At 44.3% G+C, this 23734-nt stretch overlaps 1 protein-coding gene across 2 annotated transcripts; it reads right to left on the minus strand.

The window, feature by feature from the left end:
• Positions 1 to 849: 849 nt before the first annotated feature.
• Positions 850 to 23471, minus strand: mbtps1 (membrane-bound transcription factor peptidase, site 1). Of its 2 annotated transcripts, none has more exons than XM_070907294.1 (23): positions 23389 to 23471; positions 18879 to 19474; positions 17504 to 17767; positions 15082 to 15297; positions 14602 to 14712; positions 14194 to 14303; positions 13628 to 13744; positions 13034 to 13101; positions 11715 to 11817; positions 10829 to 10980; positions 8954 to 9115; positions 7423 to 7567; positions 7008 to 7196; positions 6404 to 6576; positions 6181 to 6296; positions 5863 to 6019; positions 3903 to 4027; positions 3699 to 3776; positions 3399 to 3539; positions 3173 to 3304; positions 2954 to 3080; positions 2315 to 2445; positions 850 to 1878 (listed from the first exon to the last, which is right to left on the minus strand). In XM_070907294.1, the coding sequence occupies exons 2-23, from the start codon at positions 19078 to 19080 to the stop codon at positions 1643 to 1645; spliced, it is 3255 nt and encodes a 1084-aa protein (XP_070763395.1). In that variant the 5' UTR covers positions 19081 to 19474; positions 23389 to 23471; the 3' UTR covers positions 850 to 1642. The 2 variants fall into 2 exon arrangements, with proteins under 2 accessions (XP_070763395.1, XP_070763396.1); XM_070907295.1 differs by lacking the exon at positions 23389 to 23471 and adding an exon at positions 15402 to 15411 and having other exon boundaries at positions 17511 to 17767; positions 18879 to 19047.
• Between the last annotated feature and the right edge of the window lie 263 nt (positions 23472 to 23734).

Consider the following 23734-nt stretch of genomic DNA (forward strand, 5'->3'; position numbering starts at 1 on the left):
GCAAGAAAAATAACGATTAAAACTGTAAGCATGATAGTGATTGCTATTGTTGACTAAGCAATTCCCAATTATTTACCATTATAACTGGATAAATAATGCTTATTCAGTCTACATGTGTACTGCAAGCTCTTCCTAAAAAAAAACCCCCAAACACTAAATCTTCAGGGCGTCCTGGTGGTTAAAATGCATACAGTATACGGTAATCCCAACACCTTTAATTCAATTCTGGCAGGTGACCTTTTTGCACGTCATTTCCCCTCCGTCACCTCTCACCTGCCCACTGTTGGATACAACAATCCTATCCTCGAAATGATTCTGCTCCGACGATCACATTTTGCTGGCACTCTTCATGATATAACCACTGAAATCTGAAAATTGGTTTTTCTACTTTTTGGTGGTGGGAGATGCGTCTATGCTCTCAGGTTTTGACCTAACTCTCAGCGGTTATTAGAATAGCACACGGATTTCCACTTTACCCACGGGAGGGGGGGAAAAAACGAGAGAGAGGAAAATAATTGTTGCCACAGTTGTATGCTTTAGCTGCTTTTTATGAACAAAAGAAAAACAGTGGGCCCTAGAGGGTGGAGAAGATACTATACCTGAAAGTGTGGAACAAAAATACACTGGTATATCATTACTGACAGAGGAAATTTGAACTCGGACAGGCCATGGAACCAGTAACATGTTCATACCACTTTCAACATGGAATTTTGTCTGAATGACAAAAATCATCACTTTCACAGATTCACAAATCTCATGTCTGAGAGGGCTGTATCTTTCTCATCTTGAATTTCCGTCAGAAATGACTTTGAAAGCAACCCCAGAAACAATGCAGCAATAACCAAGCAGATCACTTTGATTATGCTTTTTAATTGATGAGATATATTGGAACAAGTCTGTCAATGCTACTACTGACCGTGAGATCATGGAGGAGGATATCAACAGAATGCCTGGCCAGAGTTCATTCATTATACAAAATATAAAAACAATGAAAAGACAGCAATTTTAAACGGACACGGGACAGGATTTACAAAACAGCGGAAGGGTGAAGACAGCTTGATCATCCGATGGTCCTCAAGTTGGATATGATTGCATGTGTGTGAGAGGGGTGTGTTTCTGTCCGCGTGTATGCCAACTTTATTCCTTGTTCTTAAAGTGCATACAGTATGTGTTGTTTTTCTGTGTGTGTGTATGTGTTAGGGTATGAACAAATTCAATAAATATAAAAGTCGAACACATTTCAGTCATAAAGAAACTGTTTGGTCAAAGAAGAGAGTGGGAAATGTAGACAACATGTCCGTCTCAAACAGGCATATTTAGGGCCAGGTGTGTGTATACTGTGTGTTTTACATCATGTGTGTAACACTGTCTAATACTGTTCATTAGTCCACAAACACACACACACACAAAACACCCACGGACAGCCTTGAACAGACGAGAGGCACAAAAACAGCATCCAAGAGACACCTAGAGTCGCAGTGCGTTGGCGCCCGGCAGAGTTTAAGAGCCTCCACACTTCGTTAGACTCCGTGTAATTCCACATCTCCAATGTTGCTGCTCAACACACGTTGGCCTTTTAACAGCGTCTCAGTTATGCAGGTGAACCCAGTGCTCCAGCACCAGTCCAGAGCTGCACTCCCAGTCAAACTGTGGGGTTCTTCCCAGTCGTCGTCTGCTGCTGCTGCTGCTGCTGCTGCTGCTGCTGCTGCTGCTGCTGGAGGTATGTGGGCCGCTTGATGCGGGGTTTCCTGCGCTTGGGTTTGCTCTTGGCCTTCGTGAGCTGGACCACGAAAAAGGACAGGACGACCATCGCTCCCAGGAAGGCAAACACGGGGATGGTCTGGCCCACTTCTTGGTTGTAGCGACCGGGCATTATCCCTGAGGGGGGAAGAGGGGCGCGCATGTCACATAACACACCTTTATTCTTACACACTGTAGTCTTTCCTTTCATTTAAATGCCCTGTTATGTGCTGTTGTATTAGTTCATACATACTGACAAATGTGCCGCTTTTAAAGAAGCATGCTCAAGTTTGCTCCAAGTTGTTGTAAAAAAAAAAAGATCTCTTTGTTTATGTAACTATATGCTGGAAGAATATTCAACCTTTCTGCCCTATTGATAATCTATATAAACCAGAAAAATTTAAGAAAAACTGATGAGAGACAAATGCAACCTTCCATGTTTGATATTAGTACCATTTCCACTGCAAACGCTGCTTTGAAACAATGTAGTCAAATGCAGTGTACAATACTAATTGGCTCTGAAACTAATCCCAAGTCAGATTGCTTAAAGTTACCGCTCTGAACGGTGCGTTACCTCCAGGGATGTCCCAGGCCCCACTCTCCCCAGGAGACAGCGGTCTGACCTGGGGACGGTATGCCCTCACGTTAGGTAGAGCCACTTTGTCCAGATCCACTGAGAGAAGCTTCTGGTGCTTCCACAGGTTGCTGAGAGGGAGAGAGAGACGAGGGTGAGACATGTGTACAGTGTAATAAGTGTGTGTGTGTGTGTGTGTGTGTGTGTGTGTGTGTGTGTGTGTGTGTGTCGAGTCTGTCAAAAAAACGAAGCTTTACTTCACAAGTTTGTTTTTACTTGGATTCACTCTGTTGACGGCCTGCGGAAAAGACTGATTCCAAGTATCATTGTGCCACTGAAATGTGTTGCCCACCTACTGAGAGACATGTCTCTTTCCTCTATATAGAGCTGCGGCTGAAGGAGAAGTAACTAAAATATTTACTGCACAAACAAGATAACTTCGCTTTAATCTCCTTCAGACACACTGAGAAATATAACACCTGGGAAATGAGCAGAGAACGCCGCCAAGCACCACACACAGAAACTCGTTTGGCTGTTGTCACTGACAGCTGATGTCTGGGAGGAGAGCGAGCGATTATTCAGCATCACAAATACAGATGTCATTAGAAGAGAATGCATTAAGCGCTTCATCAGACCTACCTGGGTGCTGTCTCGTTGACAGGCTGTGGCTTTGCCCAAGACAGGTGGGGGCAGGCTGGTAGTGGGCGGGGCTTAGGGTCTCCCAGGTGAGCCTCTAGAACCTTGGAGTAGCGATAAAGATGGTTGCCTGGACGAATGAAAGAATATACCTTTATATGCCTTACAAGGACCGGGACATATACAGTATTTGAGATGCTTGTGTGTAACTTCCTTCCTCACCCTCCAGTCTCTGTGGCAGTGGGCGCTCGGCGCCTGTGGGTGGCGCTACCCTGCTGTGGGAGTGGCTGAGGCTGGGGGGGGTCATACTGTAGGAAGTGTACTGGAGGAGGGCGTCCAGCAGCCAGAAACAGTCTGAGAGATCAGACACAACAACATATTATGTTAGTATTATTATGTAAAAAGGGACAAAACGTACACACACCAGCATACACTGAGGAGGTGTTACCTTTCTGTCTGTGGCTGTCGTCTATACAGTTGGAATCACCATACAGAGCGATGCGACCTCCCCCGTCAGACGGCGTTTGGTACAGTCCGAGGATGGGAACCCCCTCCACCACTGCCGTCTCCTGCTTCAACACCTCCAGACCTGTGAAAAACCACAGACACAGACACACACAGACACAGTGGTGTTACATCTGAACTAAAAGACACAGAGATTAAAAAGTTGCCCGTCAGCCTGCATGGCTACTGGCCAGCACTGTGCTGCACTAAGCTGGGTTCAATACTTTAAAAGGGGTGCTGGTACCTTGGTCCTTTAGATTCTTGGCAATCACTATTCCATCTTCTGGGAAACGGGCGATGCTGCAGCCAGAGGCATAGTACACTGAGACAGAGGGAGAAACAACCATCTTCATTATCAAAAAAAAACAAAAAAAAAACTGTGGGACTAAAACAATGCTAGGGTGACCAGAGGAATAATGCCATAATGTGAAGTTTGTGTGTGTCTTACTGTCATGATCAGCCAAGGTGAAGTCTCCCTCGTACAGCCCATCACTGAAAGCCATCCCCCACACCGAGATCAGGTCGTTCAGGGCTGGTACGTTAGCACCCCCTGTGTCTGGCATCCACCACTGCCTGCAAGTTAGACCAAGAAAATCCTCTCTACAACTATTCATTTAGGCAACACAAAATATAATATGTGCATAATAACAATCAAGAAATCACCCACTATCGTAAATTACACAAACAGAAGATTTATTAAGGAAAATAAAAGGCCATCCAGCCCTACCTGGCTCAAAAGAGCTCAAGGTTGTCAGCAGGTTTAACAAGGATACAATGGCAGCTTTAAAAAAGCATAAGGGGGCAATATGGGAAAAACTTTAACAATAGCAGAACATTCATAATGTGAAGCTGAGCTCCTAATTCAGTGTTCTGCATCGGAGTTGATTTGTCCAGACAAGGCAGCAGTGAATGAACAAATCTCAAATGAACCACTGCCATTCAATTAAAACTGAATTACTGAATCACAATATTTTTTCAAGCCACAAAGGCTATATTCAGCTGTATTTAAGACTTCTTATCCTGTGGATTTTGTGCGACAGCTTGAGTGGGATGTGAATGGAGGAGCAAGGAATCATGAGTAATTCTTAGCTCTGCGTGAGGAGCTCCGAACGTGGACAGTCGTGATATATTACATCTATTACTGAGCGAGGGGGCATAAATAGAGTCTAACACAGCAGAGCGCGAGTCGGACAGACACTGCCATAGAGCAGGCCGTTAACTGCACAACGCAGTTTATCTTGCTATCATTATAACGTGATAAAGCTGCTGCTGCTGCTGCTGGTGGACGCAGGAGCTTCTGAGGTGATAGCTGTTTAATCATTGATCCGAAGAGGACACACAGATCATTTTAAAGAAACAGACACGGGGAAGAGGAGTCAGTCAGAGAGGACTTTAGAGCACTGGGGCACTGCGATACGGTTCAAGCTCAAGAACACATTATTTTCAGCCAACAGCTTGGGCTGTTTTTTTGTCGCTGCTCCGCTCACTGGTCTAAAGTGGTCCAGGCTCAGTTGGCGTCTGTCCACCAATCGCAATTTAGCAACATTTGAGTCAGAATCGGATGACAGTGGGTGCGTCGTTTGGTAAATGTCGGTCAAATCTGACAGAAGCACACCAACAAAGTCGTGATGAAGCACATGAACTTAGTTTTCGAGTGAATGTTACACTTCAAAGTCTGTTTCCAGGTCTCGGGGAGCACTACTGCCAAGTTTTCAGGGCTTTAATTATTAATTTGAGATTTGACATGTTTTCTAAAAGAAATTAGAACTGGTTGCACCAAAAGACACTGATTCAACCTTTCACAGTTATTTCTTTTTTCCTACATTATTGTTCATGTGTGACAAAGAAAATGCATTCAATGTTATTTATTTAGACTATTTTGTATTAGGAGTTAGCTGCATGTTATATATACTGATACAATGGAATTTCTTACAACAGTAGAAGCTGTTTCTGTCAAAGTCCAGCAACTGTCACTGAATTCTTGCAGTGGAGCTACACATTGCTTATGTTGACTGATTGAGTCTCCGACAGCTTGGTTTCAAATCTCAAGTATTTCACTGTAACATGTATTTGTGTCTTAACAATTAAGTTTAACAGTCAGAAACTCAGCTAACCTGCTTCATCACGATTAGCAACATGAGCAAACAACCCCACAACTTCAGAATTTGGTTCAAATATTGATGAATTTGTGATGGTTGCACAGAAAAACGTGGCGTCACTTTTTTTTGTCATCGAGTCCACCGCAGAGAAGAGCAACACACACATACAGAAATCCTTAAAGTCTAATAACAAGGGTGTTGTTTATGTGTGACCCCATCTCTCATAGTAAGACTTCAGGAGTTTAACATTAGCCGGTGTTATTGCTATGATATCAATAATCAGCAGTAGTATCAAAAAGACTTGAATACCTGGTGTTTTCATCATAGAACTTGACCTTCCTCATGACTGAGGTGTTGTACCAGTCACTGAAGACGATGAGCGACAGGCCGTTGTCAATGTCTCTCCTCAGCTTGGTGATCTCTTCAGGGAAATACTCCTCCTCGCTGTCCACCATCAGCAAAGTGCCTGCAGATACACGACGGCAAACAGCCCATTAGCTCATTATCTTTTGCTCAACCGTAAGCAAACAGCACTCTGAGAAAAAAAAAAGAGGCTTCATTAACTGCCTGGAGCGGTAGTAATCTTCTAATTCTGTTGTTGTTTGTTTTCAGTCTCTCTATTCTTACCATACTGGCTGGCATCAAAGCAGGTGATGGGCGCTCCGAGCACCTCAACAAAGTATCCCATACTCCTCAGGTGCTGGTACATGTCCCTGAAGTTGGTGTGGATGTGGTCTCCATTCCTGCAAACATGAAATAATCAATACACCTTCACAAATCGGAGGTGGCAGATAAGATGGTTGTGGTGAAAGAGGCTACAGGCATCAAGTAAACATCCACACACACGCACCAGTCTAGTGGGTCGTTCTTCATGCGGAGGTTGTCTCGGGGAAAGTAGCCGGGCGGGTAGCGCAGGTTGTGGTACTGGTCCCACAGCACCCTCTTGCTGCGCGGGGGAGTCGGCACGATCTTCACCTTGATGGGTAGTTTGACTGTGGAGGTCAGCTCACCTCCCACCTCTGACTGCAGGGGGTCAAAGGTCAACAACACAAATGGGTCATCAGAACTGCAGAGGAGTAATTAATTACACAAGCTAGAACAGTGATTAAAAACCGGGGGTAAGAGAAAAATAAACACCCTAATAGGCTTAGAAATCTGTGTTATGCTGATCTCAAAGTAAATGTATTGTCACAGTAACCCCCCCCCACCCAAAAAACCTGAGTCAGCTGCAACACATTGAAGTCAAATGTTGCCATTGAGAGTGCATGAAAACTAAATGGATAAACAGCTGTAATAGCTAAAAGTAACTTACAGTTGACAAAGTCAGAAAAAAGTAATGGACAAACAGCTGAAGTAACTGGCTGAAAAGGATAAAGGGTGGGGATGTGGGGGTTTGAGAACCACTGCTAAAAGCTACAGCTGCTTAAAAGACAGGTGTTGCTGCAGTGACTCACATCGTTCTCTGCAGGCGACGCCACAGTGACCATCACATGACCTTGAGCGATCCCTTCCCACGACGCCGCTTTCTTGGCCACGGAGATGGACACAGCCAGGTAGCCGGCCCATGGCCAGAGCACGGGCGAGTAGGAGACCGCCACGTCGATGTGGTCGCCGTTCTGGGGGAGGTAGGGCTGCCAGATGGGCTGAACAGGAGAGAGCAACCTTTAGAAGGCTTATAGGGAAGATGTTTTTTTTTTTATAACATGTCATGAGTTGATCACGACGCAAAACCAGGTCAGTCGAGGATGAACCTCGTCCTTCACTTGTCCTCTCACAGAACTTGAGGAAATAATCAGTAACTCGTGTTCTTTGTAGAGAAGCATTTAGCTAAAGGAAAAAAGATATACTTCTCTTGATTTGTGTGCACACCTTGTCGACAATCCGGCCAGTGACACCCATGCCGTTGAGGATGGTCACATTGACGATGGTGGGCATTCCTCCATAGTAGATGGGCTGCGAGCAGTAAGGCCACATGTACGGACACTCTGTCAGGTCGATGTAGCTGGGAGAAAGACTGGCAGGAGACAAGGACGGGAAAAGGATGCTGGATAAGTCTGTATTTGCATTGCATTAGCGTTTCTGAAACCAGCTTGTTATGTGCTATCTTTCTGAGACAAACCACCAGAGCTGCAGAAACAAGGTTACATAAGAAGACAGTGACGGGGGGGGGGGGGTGATTCCACCACTGTGCTGGTCATTATATCCCTGTCAGTATTTCTAGGTTGAAACTAATAAATACAAATATTTGATAGCATTCCATATATTTTAATATATACTATGTGTTAATGTAAAGATAAAGATAAAGAAACAGCATACACAAATACATATGCAAATACGTATTATGTAAGACAAGTGATTTCAAAGTATCTTGTCAAAGCCAAAATTAAGAGCATTTTTGTGTATTAAATAAAAACTTCTAGCTTATCTAGATGCCGAAGATCTTTAGTCGCACACTTGAGAGCTGCTCTGACCGTCGAGGTTGACAGATTCAAAATTATTCAGGAGGAAAACTGAGTGTCTGAGCTGTGTGATTTGGAGAAGTGGAGTGCCATTTTCTTTTGTGTTGTACACACTATGATGATTTAAGAATGTCAATTTTCCATGCAATGACTTGACAAAACACTGAAATATACAGATGACCAAACAAAAGCCGGGGAGAGGAGGCAAAAGATGGACTATATCATTAGTATTTACTCTGGTTTTTTCAGTATTTCAAGTAACTGTTTTTTTGTGAGTGATTAATGATAAGATAACATTGTCAAAATTATTCAAATTGGTTTTCTATATTGTTGGCCTTTTTCCAAGTTTTGTTTGAAAATGTACGCGCAGCATTGTGGATGTGGCTCACATGAATGTTTGGCGTTTTGTAAGCCTTCACAGGCTGGGTAATAGTTGCATGCATGACACAATAATAAAAACTTAATTGAGGCATTCAATCTTTTTATTAAACCTTTAATAACGGATGAATGCGCTGGTGCTACTCTGGTATGCAGTAGGATAATCCACTTCTCCATAATGGATTTCGATGTCTACTTTTATTGTGACTCTGGGTCCCCATTGGAATCCATTGTGACTGTTGTAATTCAAAGCTGCCGTCCTTCATGACGGAGCCGGCTGCAAACTTGTCAGAGCCACATTGCCAGCCTATAGGCGGCGAGTATTTGATCCTAAGTGGACAACTGTGATTCTGCCAGTCCCATTCCTCCCAGGAGAGAAGGCTGTGACAGCACAGGCGTGGTCTCCTTTAGCGTTACGTAATTGTTGTGTATATGCCTACATGTGCAAGACTACATTTATGGACACAGTTAGATCATTGTAGCCGTCTTAAGCCAGGCACTAGTGTCCAACACCCGTTCATGTTGCCTAATTTTTGTATCTGTGCACACTGAGACGTGTCTACCTGGCCTGAGGTTTGTAACTGTTGAGGATCTGGTAGGCTCGGATCAGGTCTAGTTTCCCGTGGCCCTGCTCAAACATGTTGACCCCTGGCAGCCGGCGGGCCGAGGCGATCAGGGCCTGCTTCATGGAGGCTGGGTTCACCAACTCCCTGTTGAGGACGGTGCTATGAGACAAAGAAGGACAGACTGGATGAGTTTGTATCTGTGAGTCGGATGGTGTCAGATTCCACAGCTGTAATTCAGAACAGTGCGGGAGGAAAGAGGGATGGGCTGGTATTTCTGTGTGTGTGTGTGTGTGTGTGTGTGTGTGTGTGTGTGTGTGTCATTCTCCTGGGAGAAAGGGAGAAATGCCTGTTGTCAACAAGGGTGGTACGATGTTTAAATCAGCAACATGAGCTCACTAAATCGGCTCAGTTACAGCTATGCAACAGGAAGGCTTTCACCATGTAAAGACGGGATACTGACAGACTGAGAATAATACCCAACATTAATCAGCGGCACACCTCCCTCCCCTGGGACACGTTGCACTGCCTGCTCATTGTAGTATTACAGCAGAAGAGTAATTACACCACATCAAGCTTTAAAATGTATCCTCCGATGTCAAACTCCTCTACAGGTCAGCTGTAACGGCACACTCACTTGGAGAGCCGTCACTTCGGCCACCACAGAAGAGCCTCGGCGAGCTCCACGCTTCATCTAAAACTACCCAGCACTGTTTCCAGGGACTCTCCGCGCTACAAGAGACACGTTTTCATGACTAGATTGCCAGAATACAACTTCAACATTTTGGCTGCTTTACATATGAAATATTTGACATTTAAATCTTTAGAAGCCCACAAGACTGCAGAGAGCTGGGTTTTCTAATTAGAAGTCAGACCGCTCTCCAAACAGAGAACTGCAGATATCAGTCCTGCTGACTGGTCCCCGAGTAGGAGACACTACTTCTGTATCAGCTTTAGGGCTGCTGCTCTGCATCTGACCCCCCGGCCCCTGGAAGCCAAATATAGTGTACATTACTAGCGCTAAGCTCAGGTATTGAACCTAAATACTTTTTACGTACCGACTAAAGAGTGTCGAATACTGTCAAGTAACGAAAGCTGGCGTCGATGGTCTGGTCAAATGAGTAATTATCGTTAATATTTGACCAGATAGTTCCTGATTTGACACCGCTCCTTCGCACCCTGCACTGGCTACTGGTGGCTGCTCCAATCCGATTCAAGACACCGGTACTTGCCTACCATGTTGCGAACGGCTGAGGCCAATCCTACATCCAGGGCACGGTCACACTATACACCCCAGCCCGTCCACTATGATCTGCTACTTCCAATCAGCTTGCTACTACCTCACTATGAGGGGGGACCCAGCCACTGCTCAACAAAAATCATGACAGTTTGCTGTCCTAGCCCCACAATGTCGACATCAGGACAATCTATCCAACAGTCAACATTTTTTAGTCTGGAGCAACTGATCAACACACCGACACTAGAGCCATGCCGCTAGCATGGCTAAAATAGTGTTATTTCTTGAAGCATGGCAGTGAAAAAAGTTATGTTTTTCTAATAGTCTGAAACTCTGGTATTATATTCTATATTATTAAAAACTTCAAAAAGTAAACCAGTCCTACCGACTAGTGGTTACTAGAGTTGTGATGTTTAATAATAAAATAAAATCACCATCTACAGCTCCAGCTGCAACTTAACAACTAACCTTATGATAAAATACACCTGAAAGAGCCACGAGACAAACGCAGATAAACACACAGTGCAACAATAACCAAATAAAATTCCAGCAGTTTAAGATTCTTGCCTTTCTACCAAGTATAAAAAGTTGGAACTCCGGACACTTAATGAAAACACAGTCCCGTTCATGATACTGACCTGGCCAGGAGAGTAACAGCACCAGCCACCACAGGAGAGGCCACACTGGTGCCAGACAGAGAGCGGCATCCCTCCTTCATCCCCGATCCCCGGACACCTGAGCCGTAGGTGACGATGTCGGGCTTCACCCTGCCATAGCCCCCTGGCAGCTCCTGCACAGAGACGGGAGACGGACAGTTTAACGCACGCACATCAGTCGTGATCTGGACAGCAAGAACTAAAGCTGTAATTCAGCATTTTAAAATAGCTCTTATTCACACACTTAAATGTTTGTTTCAGTTCATGTCGTTACACCTACACAATGACGTCAAGCCCAGAGTCAGAGAGGCTATTTAAAGCCACCATACAGCTCTGACAAAACTGTTGAAAACAAGGGCATCAAGCCACAGGACGCCACACAAAGCCAACAAACAGAGGCAGAAAGGAAAAGCAGACAGCAAAAATGATTAGGAGAATAGAGGGAGAGAAACAAAAAGGGAGACAGGAGAAAAAAAAAAAGAACAAAAGTAGAGAAAACTGCATTTAAAAAGGTTGCATTTTGAACTGTTTTTGATGTATTCAGGTTGGAGAGCTGAGTGGGTGAGCGGGTGCTGTCTGTTCCTTCTGGCCCCTTCACGGCTGGCTGACAGTGGTTGAGGGGGCAGAGAGACTGACTGGATCAGAGAGTGAAGCCGTAATCAGATGTCTGCTTTGGGCTATGACTGATAAAATAAAATAAAAGTGGTGTGTGTGTGTGTGAGAAAGCTGATGGGATGTGGATGAGGGATCAGGAGCTTACATTATGGTTGACTAGCTTCTAAAGCAGAGGGTAGGTCTGTGAGGTAGATGTCTGCTCTGAAACTGATAAATGATAAGGTGTGTGTCTGTGTGGGGGGGGTATACTCACCCAGGTGGTCATGCCTCTGGAGGAAAACCTAGCGATGTTGTCCTCAAAGTCGATCCCCCCGACCCCGATCACGTCCATCTGGTCTGCTGGGTTGTTCAGGGTGCTGAGGGACAGAAACTTACTTTACAAGACTTCAAAAGGCACAGTTCACTCATCTCAGCACTGCACCACCAGAGAGCAAGAGATATCTCTCTTTCCTGTTTTTGACCTTTTAATGATCTTTTCTAGACAAGGGAGAGAGTCAGCAGATATTCAGCAGAGTCATAAAACCCAGTTGGCCAGGGGGTCATTTGGATAATTAAAGCGGTCAAAGTGGTATATGGAGGTAAGCATCTTTGTGCTATTAAACACGGATTTCATTAAACAACTACAGAGAAATTCTTCTAAAATGAGAACACTTAAAACTGAGGAACATATCCATTTGAACTAATGGTGACGTGATTCGGCTGCAAACGCAAGACTTGCAGGGAGAGTGTGTTACTTTTGCTGAAAAGGCGGCTAAAGTGAGAATTGTGGGATAATGCTGCTACCGTTTAGCAATTAGCTAAAATGCTAAGCTATGGCAAAAGTCACACAAGTGGAAAACAAAGTCGACAAACTGACTCAGTAATTTGCGTTAAACAGGGGTTAGCTAACATTAGCCACCATAAGAATGCGTTTCTTCTCACTTTAACTATTCAGAGATACGTGCGCTTCAGTTGCCCAGAAGAAAACTGATGTCAACAGCTGTTGCTACCTTGCTGTATCTTTAGTGGTGTTACAAACTTAAACATTACAGTATCCATTGACTGGGGTTTCTGCAGGGGGTCAGCAAGTTAAGACCTTTTTCATTGTCATATCAGCTACAACAGGTACAGGTACAATACAGTAATATGGCCCAGCAGTATAATATCGATTCCCATTGATATAATAAAATCAATGAACGTGACCTAGCATAAATTCATGTTAATGTTTGCTAAAATCGACAGTGTTTACTACAAGTCTGATGGAGCTGACTGAAACTACACAAAAAAGGATTCATGAGCCTCCTGCGTGCCCAGTCCACTGTCGCACCAGTCTCACTTGTACTTTATAGACGTCCCCCAAGAGCTGTATCACTAATGTTGCTGTCTCAAGCAGGCAAGATATTTGTAAATGACATTTAAAAACAGAAGGCCTTTTTTTTTTTGAGGGAACTGACTTCAATGCTTTTTAAGGCTTTTCAAGTCCTGCAGACACCGTGACCGAAACGGGAATGAGATGATTAGAGATCAGAATATTTTAGGTTTGGATTAAGAGTCATAAGAACAAATGTCATTGTCAGGAAGTGATTAGCATACCCATACAGAGGTCCATCGTTGCCAATAGCAGAGACCATGATCACTCTGTTGGCGGTGAGCTCCCACACCTATCAGTCAAACAAGAAAATGAAATAAGGTCACATAGAGAACATTGTACGAGACAACTGACTCTGGTGGAAGGTTTCCAGGGTCATGGGTCTGCTCCTTTCACTCTCTACATTTAAATCTTAATGATATGCAGATCCACGTTCCTGTCGTTCAGTACGTGGTTCCCAAAAGGACCTGTAAATGGGCAAATGCCTCAACTTGTAACAACAAAATGAGACATTTCTACATTCAGCGTTTTACGTAGCAGACGACATGGTGTTTTTGTGCCCATCTGTGCGCAGCGAACACGTTGCAGAGCAGAGTTCAAAGCGTCGCCGTGCACGTGTCTACTCACCTGGTTTGACCCGTTTTACGCCGACAGTTGACGTTCGCTCATTTTCCGGCTCACGAACACATTGTGAAAAGGGTGTAACTCACAGGGAGGAAGGGCGGCTGGGGAACCATTTCTTGCCTAGATAAACATCAAAACATCTGCTACCAGTTCTCGTCAGTCCCCGTATCTGGATCAGAACTGGTGTCTTTTACCTTATCAACAAAGGGGTGGTCCATAAAGTCAGGCCCCCCGATGCTGAGGTTGAGTACATCGATCTTCTTCAGGATGGCGTAGTTGAAAGCATCAAGGAACCACGAGGTGTACGATACCTGATTTAAGACAGACGTTGATACATCACTGACTTGTGCAGGAGGCTAACCATAGTTCCTGGTTATTTTGTTGTCGGGTCAGACAACAGAACTACTGTGCATGAGGCTGCACTGGAGCATGTCACGACAAATTAAATAAGCCGCAGCCTTGACGTACAACAAGCAAGTTGGAATTCACGACACTTGAACACAACAGTGCATCCTGACATTTATGAGTAATAAATGACACTGATATCATTTTGGGAACTACAATTTTCTTGCCGAGAGTTAGATGAGAAGATTGAAGGTAGACAAGATAAACAGTGCACATACCACCACCTCTAAAGCTCACTAATTAGCCTTGTTGTTTTAATCCATTCAGAAACTAGAATCATTTGTGGTTTTGCAGAGGTTATGTGCAGCATACGTATTACTCCAAAATATTTGGTGTGTTGAGAGCAAGTGTGTACCTGGTTGTTGGTGAACACTCTGAAGATGTGCAGCTCTGAGTCGGGGGCAAAGCCCTGACACTCCCTCATACTGGCTATCACTCCCGCTACAAACGTACCGTGGCCCAGACCTGAAAAACAGCACGAGAGAGTGATGATCATCCAACCATCTTTATCTCTCACACACACACACACACACACACACACACACACACACACACACACACACACACACACACACACACACACACACCACACACACACCACACACACACCACACACACACACCTCTTTCGGGCTTCCACAACGCTCCAATACACAACATACACAGTACATCCTGATAATTTATGACAAGTAATAACATTATTAACATAGCTGTCTTTATCGTATCAGCCATCATCATCATCGTCACTATGTTTTCCTCCTCACCATCATCCAGTGTCTTTTCATTCGTCCAGTTGGTCCTTTCCTTTACGTTCTTAAAATGTGGGTGCTTCTCGCTCAGGCCTGTATCGAACACTGCCACCTTCACACCAGAACCTGCACACGCAGAAGAGAAAGATTAAATGGATTTCGTTTAAAGAAAAAAAGGTGTTGCCAATAACTCCAGCAGCAAGCTGCGACAAGTGCGCACTATTTTAAAGACCAAAAACAGATAAAGATGTTCTCTCTTAGTCATGAGCATTCTTTCATTAACAATCATTAACAATCGCTCTTTGGCGGCGCCTATGGCGATAAGCGGTAACTGCAGGTGTAATTTTGGACCTCACTTCTGAGGCTCAACAGACATTTATTTAAATGAAAATCTTCATTTCAGTTTGACCATATAAACATTTAGTGACAGATGTTTGCCCGAGTCCCCGCTATCCCAGCCCTCAAGAAGTCAAGCCAAAAGGTCCATGGTCTAACCGGTGTGTCCCATCTGCCAGAGTACGTCTGCCTGCAGGATCTGGGCGACGTGGCGGGGGATGGCACGCAGCAGACGCCGGCTGGAGTGGCGACCAGTGGCGTGCCAGAAACCCGAGCCCAGTGACAGGCTGGTTCGTCTGAAAGGGCGGGATGACTGCCACGACTGCCATTTTTGCGTCCCTCGGGTGGCGTTGCAGGGCGCCGCAGGTTCGGGTGCTACGGAGACAGACACAAGCAAACGTGTGAAAGCGAAAGGTCAGATTAAAAGTCTTCTACATATTGTATTCAGGTGACTACAGGTGTCAATTTTTAGACTTTACGGCTATCTTGCTTTTATGGTTTTAAATTCTAGATGAAATATTTTTTACTTATAGTGTTGCTAAATGAACAATCTTCCATGAAGGGCTGCAGCTAATAATGACAAGCCCTGTTCCTGCTGTCTGCCACCTCAGCCCCTCCAGCAGACACCACAATCTTCCTGTTAACCTAATCATGCTTATCATGTTCTGATCCCTCATTTAAAGTCATTTCTCCCTCGTACTTTCTTTCTGCCTCCCTCCCTCCTCCCATCTTTCAGCTGTGATGTGAGGCTGATCACACCAGCCTCATTTGAGCCAATCTTATCACCATTTGGATCACTTGGACAGAACAAATGATCACGAGGTCATTAGCAAACAGCAGCAGAGCCCTGCGGGGCTTTTTATGCCTTTAATGTAGGAGTGAAAAGCAGGGGCGAGGTCTTCTCTCTTATCTTTCCTGCTAATTAATTACCTCACTAGGTAGCTGCTTCATGGACTCAATACAAATCCAGTGTTGGTATTGGTACCCAGTGTCAGCTACCCCACTGTATAACCAGGTTATAAGGCTTATCTAGAGCAATCTGCATTCCCAGGAGGCTTCAGTCACTTTCCAACCGCTGATTACAGTGCACGTAATGTAAATCACTTCCAACATGCACTCACGCTCTGTCGTGCATTCAGAACAAATTCACACACTTCACTTAATAAACAAACCATTTGGTTACTTACTGAGCTAAACATGGAAAGACTTGCTCTGCAGTATGTCCATTAGCTACTCCAGAGTGCTAATCAGTGGTACTGTCACCTAGCAACCTTAGCTATGTGCATCTGTCGTTGTGCGACAGCATGCAGTCCCCAGCATTATCTACGTAGCCTTTTTTTTTTTTTTTTAGAGCATTTGCATATAAAAGAATTGCAAAATATGTAATTCCAGTTGTTTCAATAATTACATCGTGAGAGAGAAGACTTATTCGTCTTTGTCTTGATGCTGACATTTTGTGTGTGGAAATTGTGGGAGCAAGAGGAGGTTGAGGACAACTTTGTTGGAAAATGTGCAACACTTGAAAACTTTGAACATTCTGTTCAAAACAGAAAAGTATAAAAAGCATGAAACTTGAACTGAGATGACAGAAAATCTATGAAAAGGCAAGTAAGTAAAACTAATGCTTGCAAGTGCCGTGTGTCCCGACCGGCTTGAAGTTTGAAGGAAGGGTTTGAAGGTAACTGAAGTTCAAGGTTGAATATTTTGAAAAGTACGAAGGGTACTTAAAAGTTGCTGAAAATGTTTCTAGCTGAAAGTATGAAAGAGATATAAGTTGAATAATTGCAATTATGTCCTAAATCAGCTGAAACACAGCCGACAAGCTATAAAACTAATAAACTCTTCCTATTAAATGACTAACATAAATGTTTTATTATCTCGATTGCTTTGCACAGGAGATTCCCTTTCATTAAGTTGAACAAGTTGCGTTTCAGAGACACCGACTCAGAACTTCTTCAGAACAAAAAGAGGTTTGGTGTGTGACACATGGCCTCCATACTGATGCAGCATGTGTATATGCAGGCTGGGGGCACACTGAAGTCTTTCATCCAGTGCCAGGCACAAGGTGTCCCCCCCTGCCCCCACTACTCTGACTCACCTACTCCCGCTCAGGGTGAACAAACAGACGTTCTCTGTCCTTCTTCCCATCCCCCCAACACACACACACACACACACACACACACACACACACACACACACACACACACACACACACACACACACACACACACACACACACACACACACACACACACACACACACACACACACACACACACACACACACACACACACACACACACAGCATCAACACCTCCAAGTTGGCCTGCACTTCTCGTGAAGATATACAATCCTTTCTTACACCACAGACACAGTGGAGGCAGAAATGCATCCTCTGACTCGACAAACAAAGAGACATTCTGTGAACTGTAGCAGACAAACAGCTTTCTGTGTCCCAGCGTTTTACATTTCTTGGGTGGACGTGCCAACCTTACAGACACTGTGATTTATTTATTTATTTTTTACCCCCCCACCCCCACCCCCCCACTCCCACATAATAACACCATATTGTCAGACTTACAGGGAACGTATTTGAGCAAGCGGAACACTTTGCGCTGCGGCGTCACCCTCTTGATGTAAGGGTGGTCCTCTAAGGTCAGCAGGCTGCTGGGCGAAGCTTGGCGGATGTGGACCAGCTCAAAGTCGCTGGGGAAGTCGGAGGCTGGGTTTTCTCGGGGAACGATGTGCCACTGCAGCGCTCCGTCGCCGGCGTTCCGCAGGGCGCTGCTGATGTACATGCTGCGAGCTTTGGCCGAGAAATACCCTGTAAATCCTATGATGTACTCTGGAGAGACAGGGAGGGCAGAGGAGAAGGCTTTAAAGAACAGACAGGACAGGAGATGTGCTCATACACAGTGTGTATTCAGAGACCAATTCAAGCAGGTTCAAGTGCCTGTTGTCAGTTATTATGAACACTTTGGTACCAGGCTTTTATATTAGCTTGTAAGTTTCTGGTTCCTTTCAGATGACAGACAGATGATGGATTGAAAAAACAACAAAAGCATCTTTGCTTTCCAAACAGGAAAAACAAGCGTGGTTGTATTCCTTTGTCAGTATTTACATCATCTGTATCAAAATAATACCAGGACAGAGTACTGAAGGCATGTTGTGCAACTTGCTTGAATGGGGTATGCTCTCAGCTCAGCAGAACAACTACATTGTTATGATTTGATGTGACTGACACTTGGGTGTGTAAGGCTCTTGTGGCTGTGGTTGCGTCCTGATATTCAGCAGATAAAGGCACATATTAAGTACCTGCAGCATGATCAGGCTTTGCTGCATTTCATATTGATCTCTCGCTTACATTGTTGTGGTGTCAGCAAGAATTAATACAAGCATTTCTTCATGAATGAATTTCAGTCACAAAAAAAATGAATAATTTAACTGCATTTCAACAAAGTCCCAAGCACTTCTTTGTATCTCCATAGTTTTTTTTTTTATTCAAAACCTATTTCTCCTCCAGTGCAATCATCAACTATAAGGAACTCCACTGGAGCAGTTGGGGGTGAAGCATCTTTCCCCATCAACCTTCAGAGGTGACTGTTGAGAGAAAGAGTCTCTGCCCAGATTTTCCCTAACATTAGATGGACCCGAGTCAGCAATTCATTTGAGGAAATAGCAGTATGTCAAATGGTAAAGCAGTATTCCCACCAGATTTTCCTAATCTTAAGGTAGGCCGAGGTTAATTGTGCATTGTTTGCGGTATTATGTAAAAATAAAAATGTATTTGATTGACTCAGACACGCCGGTAAGGGGCAAAAGACATGATGAGGACATCCCTATCATTGATTTTCCCTGACTTGCCCGCAGAACTTTCCTGTGAGGGACCAGGGTTTCCACGGCTTCCAAAGATACAACCAAAAACATATCCGCCACTTTGAACAATTTCCTCTTACCGTGCTCCACCACTCTGGAGGAGAACTCCAGTTTAAGGGTTAACTGGGAGCAGTTGGAGCCAGGTGAAGAAGGGAGGGGCTCCGGGTTGGGGGCGGGGTCAGAGCCAGATTTGGCTCCTCCCGTTGGCTCCATCCCGACCAAAGGCAGGAAGCCCACCAGCAGCCCCAAAAGCATGGACGCCCACACAGGAAGCAGGAGCATTTTGAGCGGTGAAGTAGCGCGGACTATCAAGTTTGACCAGGCCCTTTGACACTCTAGCAGCAGGTGTGCCTTTTCATATGAAAAATGAGCAGCTAAAACCTGGTTCAGGGTCAGGGGTTGGGACAGTGCATTTCAGGTCCAAAGCTCCAAAAATGAGTCCATACTGCAAACGGGCCTGAGCAGCTAGATTAATTTCTTTCTGCGTTTTCTCTCCATGGTGGTAGTCCAGGGTGGAGGTCAGTGGCACAGCCAGAGTAGGAACATAGTCGCCATGTTGAGAACCGGAGGAGGCAACCAGTAAGAGCAGTGGATGGATGGAAGGAGAGCGGGAGCAGTGATGGAGGAAGATGCGGGTGCCTATTCAGAGTTCCACTGCTGTCCCTCTTGTTTTTATCTAAAAAGGAAAAGAGACAAACAACCAGAATGAAGAGTTAAAACCTCAAAACATCAACACATAACACTTAGGGGGTTATAAAGACACGTCTGGGGCAGAACATTTTATAGCTGAGAGATAAAAGTTCTGTTAGTAAAGATGAAGGTCACAGTTCATATAACACAAAGTTAATCTTTCACATTTAAGTCAACTGGGATTACATTATTATAATAATAAATATAAATAAAAATAAAACAAAAACATATTAAAGTGAGCCTGAACAGTGGGAATTACAGGATGGTAAACGCCAAAACATAATGTAACAGTAGCACAAGTATAAAAGAGTCAGCAAACTTAATCAGTAATGTCAGTTACACAGCAACATATATTTTAAATTAGCTAACATTAGCAACCTTAGACACTGGTTATACCAGACCAAGTAAAGCTGTAATGGTGTATTGAATGGAGCATGGATGAGTTTTGTTGCTTATCTGTTCAACTTTTCATTTGTTAGAGGGAGATTGTGTTATTCTTTCTTTCAAAAGTTACAAAGTCTCACTTGAAAATTGATTTGAGAAAAACTACATTCAAATAAGCATAACAACATAGCCTATAAACATGTATTTCTGCACAGCACATCAGCCAGGCTTCATCTTTCTCAACCAAACTCTGCTCGGCGGGTCCCTGGCCTCAGGTCGGTGTGTCAAAACGTAACGAAGATCTGTTCATATGTTTTTGAGATCTGCTGCTGACTGACAAACCAAACTCGTGGCAAAAACATCACCTTTGCAGATTTAGCAAATGAGTTTATTTTCTAACCCTCTACAACACCAGGGTTTAGGAACACAACCTTACAGAGGCTTTGTTTACGTTTCTATCCCGTCGTGCAGCGTTCAGAGAAAGGAGTGTTGCCTCTGTTGTGCCAAGGGGAAGGGAGGTAGGAGTTGGGAGCAGAGAGAGAGATGTAGAATGTGGTGCTCACCACTCCCTCCTCATTCAACCACGGAAGAGTTTGTGCTGCCCTCGGGGGAACAACTCCGTTACTAGATAGAGCACGTACACCGAGATAAAACTTTATCTTACCTGCAAGCATGATTGCAGGGATGGCTTACTTACAACCAACTGCAGAGCCACTGAAGAAACTCAACACATAACTGACACACAGTGAGCTGCTTTAAAACAAGCTCTCATTAGAAACATCTTTATGTTGCAATGAAACTCATCCTACATCGCACAGAGATCTTTCCGCCTAGATACACGCAGCACCTACATGCCACAAATACACAAAAACACCAACCAGCGCAATAAGAATCAGCTAGGCTGCCTTGACGGCCCTGACACTGTGTGATATATGACTCCCCACACACACACACACACACACACACACACACACACACACACACACACACACACACACACACACACACACACACACACACACACACACACAGTATCCTTCTGGGCTGAATCCAAAGGGAAATTCTGGGAAGGTACAGGATCATTTCCCTCTGGCCCAAGGCTTGGACAAACCAGTAATAAAATACACATCAACAGACACACCGCTAACTACAAAACACAAAGGCACGTGCACGCGCACACACACGCACACGCACACCTCATGAGAGCTCATGAGAACCAGCTCCACCACACTGACTGAGGGTCCAGCCCAGGTTACATAAGACAACCTTCCCTTCCTGCAGAACCTGTAACTGCCTCCTGCCTTACACCAGAGGGACACCGAGGACGGGCTTTCACTTCCAGTCTCATACATTTTAGGGATTGATTTCATTGATTAGCCTTCACAAACCCCACTCAACGACTGTTGTGCTGCGGACCAGCTGCTCTCTGAGGGCTGAGCTTTATCGCTGCACGTGTGCAACATGTTCCAGAGCTGAGTGTGCAGTTATGCAGCAAGCAATGCGCGCGTGTATACCTTTAGTCTATTTATCTATTGTCATTACAAATCAAACACTCCCATCAAAAGGATGACAGCAAGTTAACCACCCCATCAATTATTGTAAAGGTGTGTGCGCTATCTGACAGCAGGCGTACTAGTTGGTTCGACTTGCGATTAAGAGAGAGGCAAAAACAAAAAAACTGATTTACATGACACAGCAGTGCATAAACAAGTCCAGATTCTGTTCAGCCACAGGCTGTACTTATGGTGATGAAATCTAAACTGGCTATTAAACAATCAAGTCGCTTGAGTATCATTTAAGCCGTCTGGTTCTCCTGTTGATGCCCTCGTCTCCTCTGTGGAGACTGTAGTAACACTAGTAAACATTATGTATACCACATTGTAGCTGGCCTTTCAAGTTATCATGATATATTATGTTCATTGTGCGACATTATTCTAATTTGCATATAATTTGGCTCAGTCTCTTAAGCTTTAGCACCAAGTTGCTCATAATATGCATGAAGTTGGAAAGTGCCCAAGTGCAGAGGGGTGAGCTGACTGAACTACAGTAAATGTGGCTTTTCTACGAACACGGTGACAATGCTTTTGTAGTAGTATACTATCTGAGGGGGATATTAATAAAACTATGACGAAAGCTCAAGTATAAGTGAGTTTCCTGCGTTGTGAGGGACACACTGGAGCACACATTAAAACAGAAATACTCAATATGTTTATATTCATCAGATATTGCGTAGAATCCTCAACCTTACTTTCATTGTATGTGTGTGGTCACATGGCTACTCCTGTTCAGCCTTAATGATACAGTAGATAATACCTGCAGATATGGGCCTATACAAGTGATACAATTAAAAGCCCCTGGCTGGTCTGGTCTCAATTGCTAGTTCCGACTCGGGGCAGGATCCCTGCCTGTGTGCGACAAACAATACAAGCCAACGACTAGTGGTTTAGACCCAGGGCTGTAAAAATAGCCCCACTGGTTAGGGCAGGGCTGTAAAAGACAGGCTGGGACTACCTGTGTCAACATAACACCAAGCCACAAAAATGGCACCAAAGCTCCAGGCGAATATAGATTAGTAGCTAGGGAAAGGACCCCCACCACAATCAGAGGAGAGATCCCCAGCAGTGTTGGTCATCTACAGGCAGTGAAGTGGAGTCGGTTTGGAGTGGATGTTAGCAGAAGGACTTTTATATTGCAGACATTTGGTGTAATTGCAACTGATTTGTCAGGAACCACCCCTGCTCCGAAAACAATGAGACAAAAGCAGGAATAAATATTGGAAAGATAGACTACCAGAGGTTAACAACAGATATTTTGTTGATAAAGAAAACATGTATGAATCTGTCTACAGTGTGACTCACATAAAGGGTCTCTGGGGTGCATGGCACACAACATCCTTACTTCCACTGTTTCAATAATATAACAGACTTTATTTTGTTCTGTGTAGTGCTCGTGGTTAACTCCCTGAGCAAACCAAGCACACGACAAAACACACACACGTTTAAATACCTATAGTTTACATTGGATGGTGCGTAAAAGGTCGTGTTATCAGGATTTACGTTACGTTATGCACAATTTCAGCGTCGATAGGGCCACGCGATTAAATAACAGTCTACTGCTATCCAGTGCGACACAGCCTTTACTCAAAAACACGGAATCTAAAAGCCGAACACGTTAGCTGTAGCTAGTTAGTTAACTAAGCCTGGTAACAAAGCTATGTAGACGCAGAAGTGACGACTTTATCGGCATAAACAATGCAAGCATCAGCAGACACATGCTGGAGGCTGAGACCAATTATTTTTATCGACATTAAATAGCGTTATTTGAAAACCATTACCGTACGTGTTAATGTCGCCAAAGCTAGCGTTACGCTTATCCATGTGAAATTGGTGTTGTAAACAAGAAGACGTGCTAACAGACTTTTTAGACCCAGCAGTCTATCACATGTACAGCATTAGCTAGCTAGCTTAGTAGTATTTTCTAGCATCTGCCGGTGGTTTGTGTGTTGATTATACTCACCGAGCTGAACAACGGCTCACATGTCACAGTTATCTGTTTGTATCGTTTACTGCCCGTGTATTCGTGAGCTGATAGCTACTCGGTTGCTAGTTTAATGTCCACCGAACAAAAGCTAGCAGCAAACTCACTAAACGCTTTAGCCGCAGACCACTGACGTCTATTTATGACGGGTTGCCAGGTGTGGTTAACTTATCCATCTAAACCGCCGAGCACAGTTAGCACCTTCACACAGTTCAGATTAAAGACATCGTGAAGAGATAACTGTGACCCCATATTGTTTTTGTAGAAACTTAACTATAATTCGCACAAACAAATTGATGTCATGATGATTTTTTCCTCGCCTTTC

This window comes from Enoplosus armatus, chromosome 6, assembly GCF_043641665.1.
Source record: "Enoplosus armatus isolate fEnoArm2 chromosome 6, fEnoArm2.hap1, whole genome shotgun sequence".
Lineage (NCBI taxonomy): Eukaryota > Metazoa > Chordata > Actinopteri > Centrarchiformes > Enoplosidae > Enoplosus > Enoplosus armatus.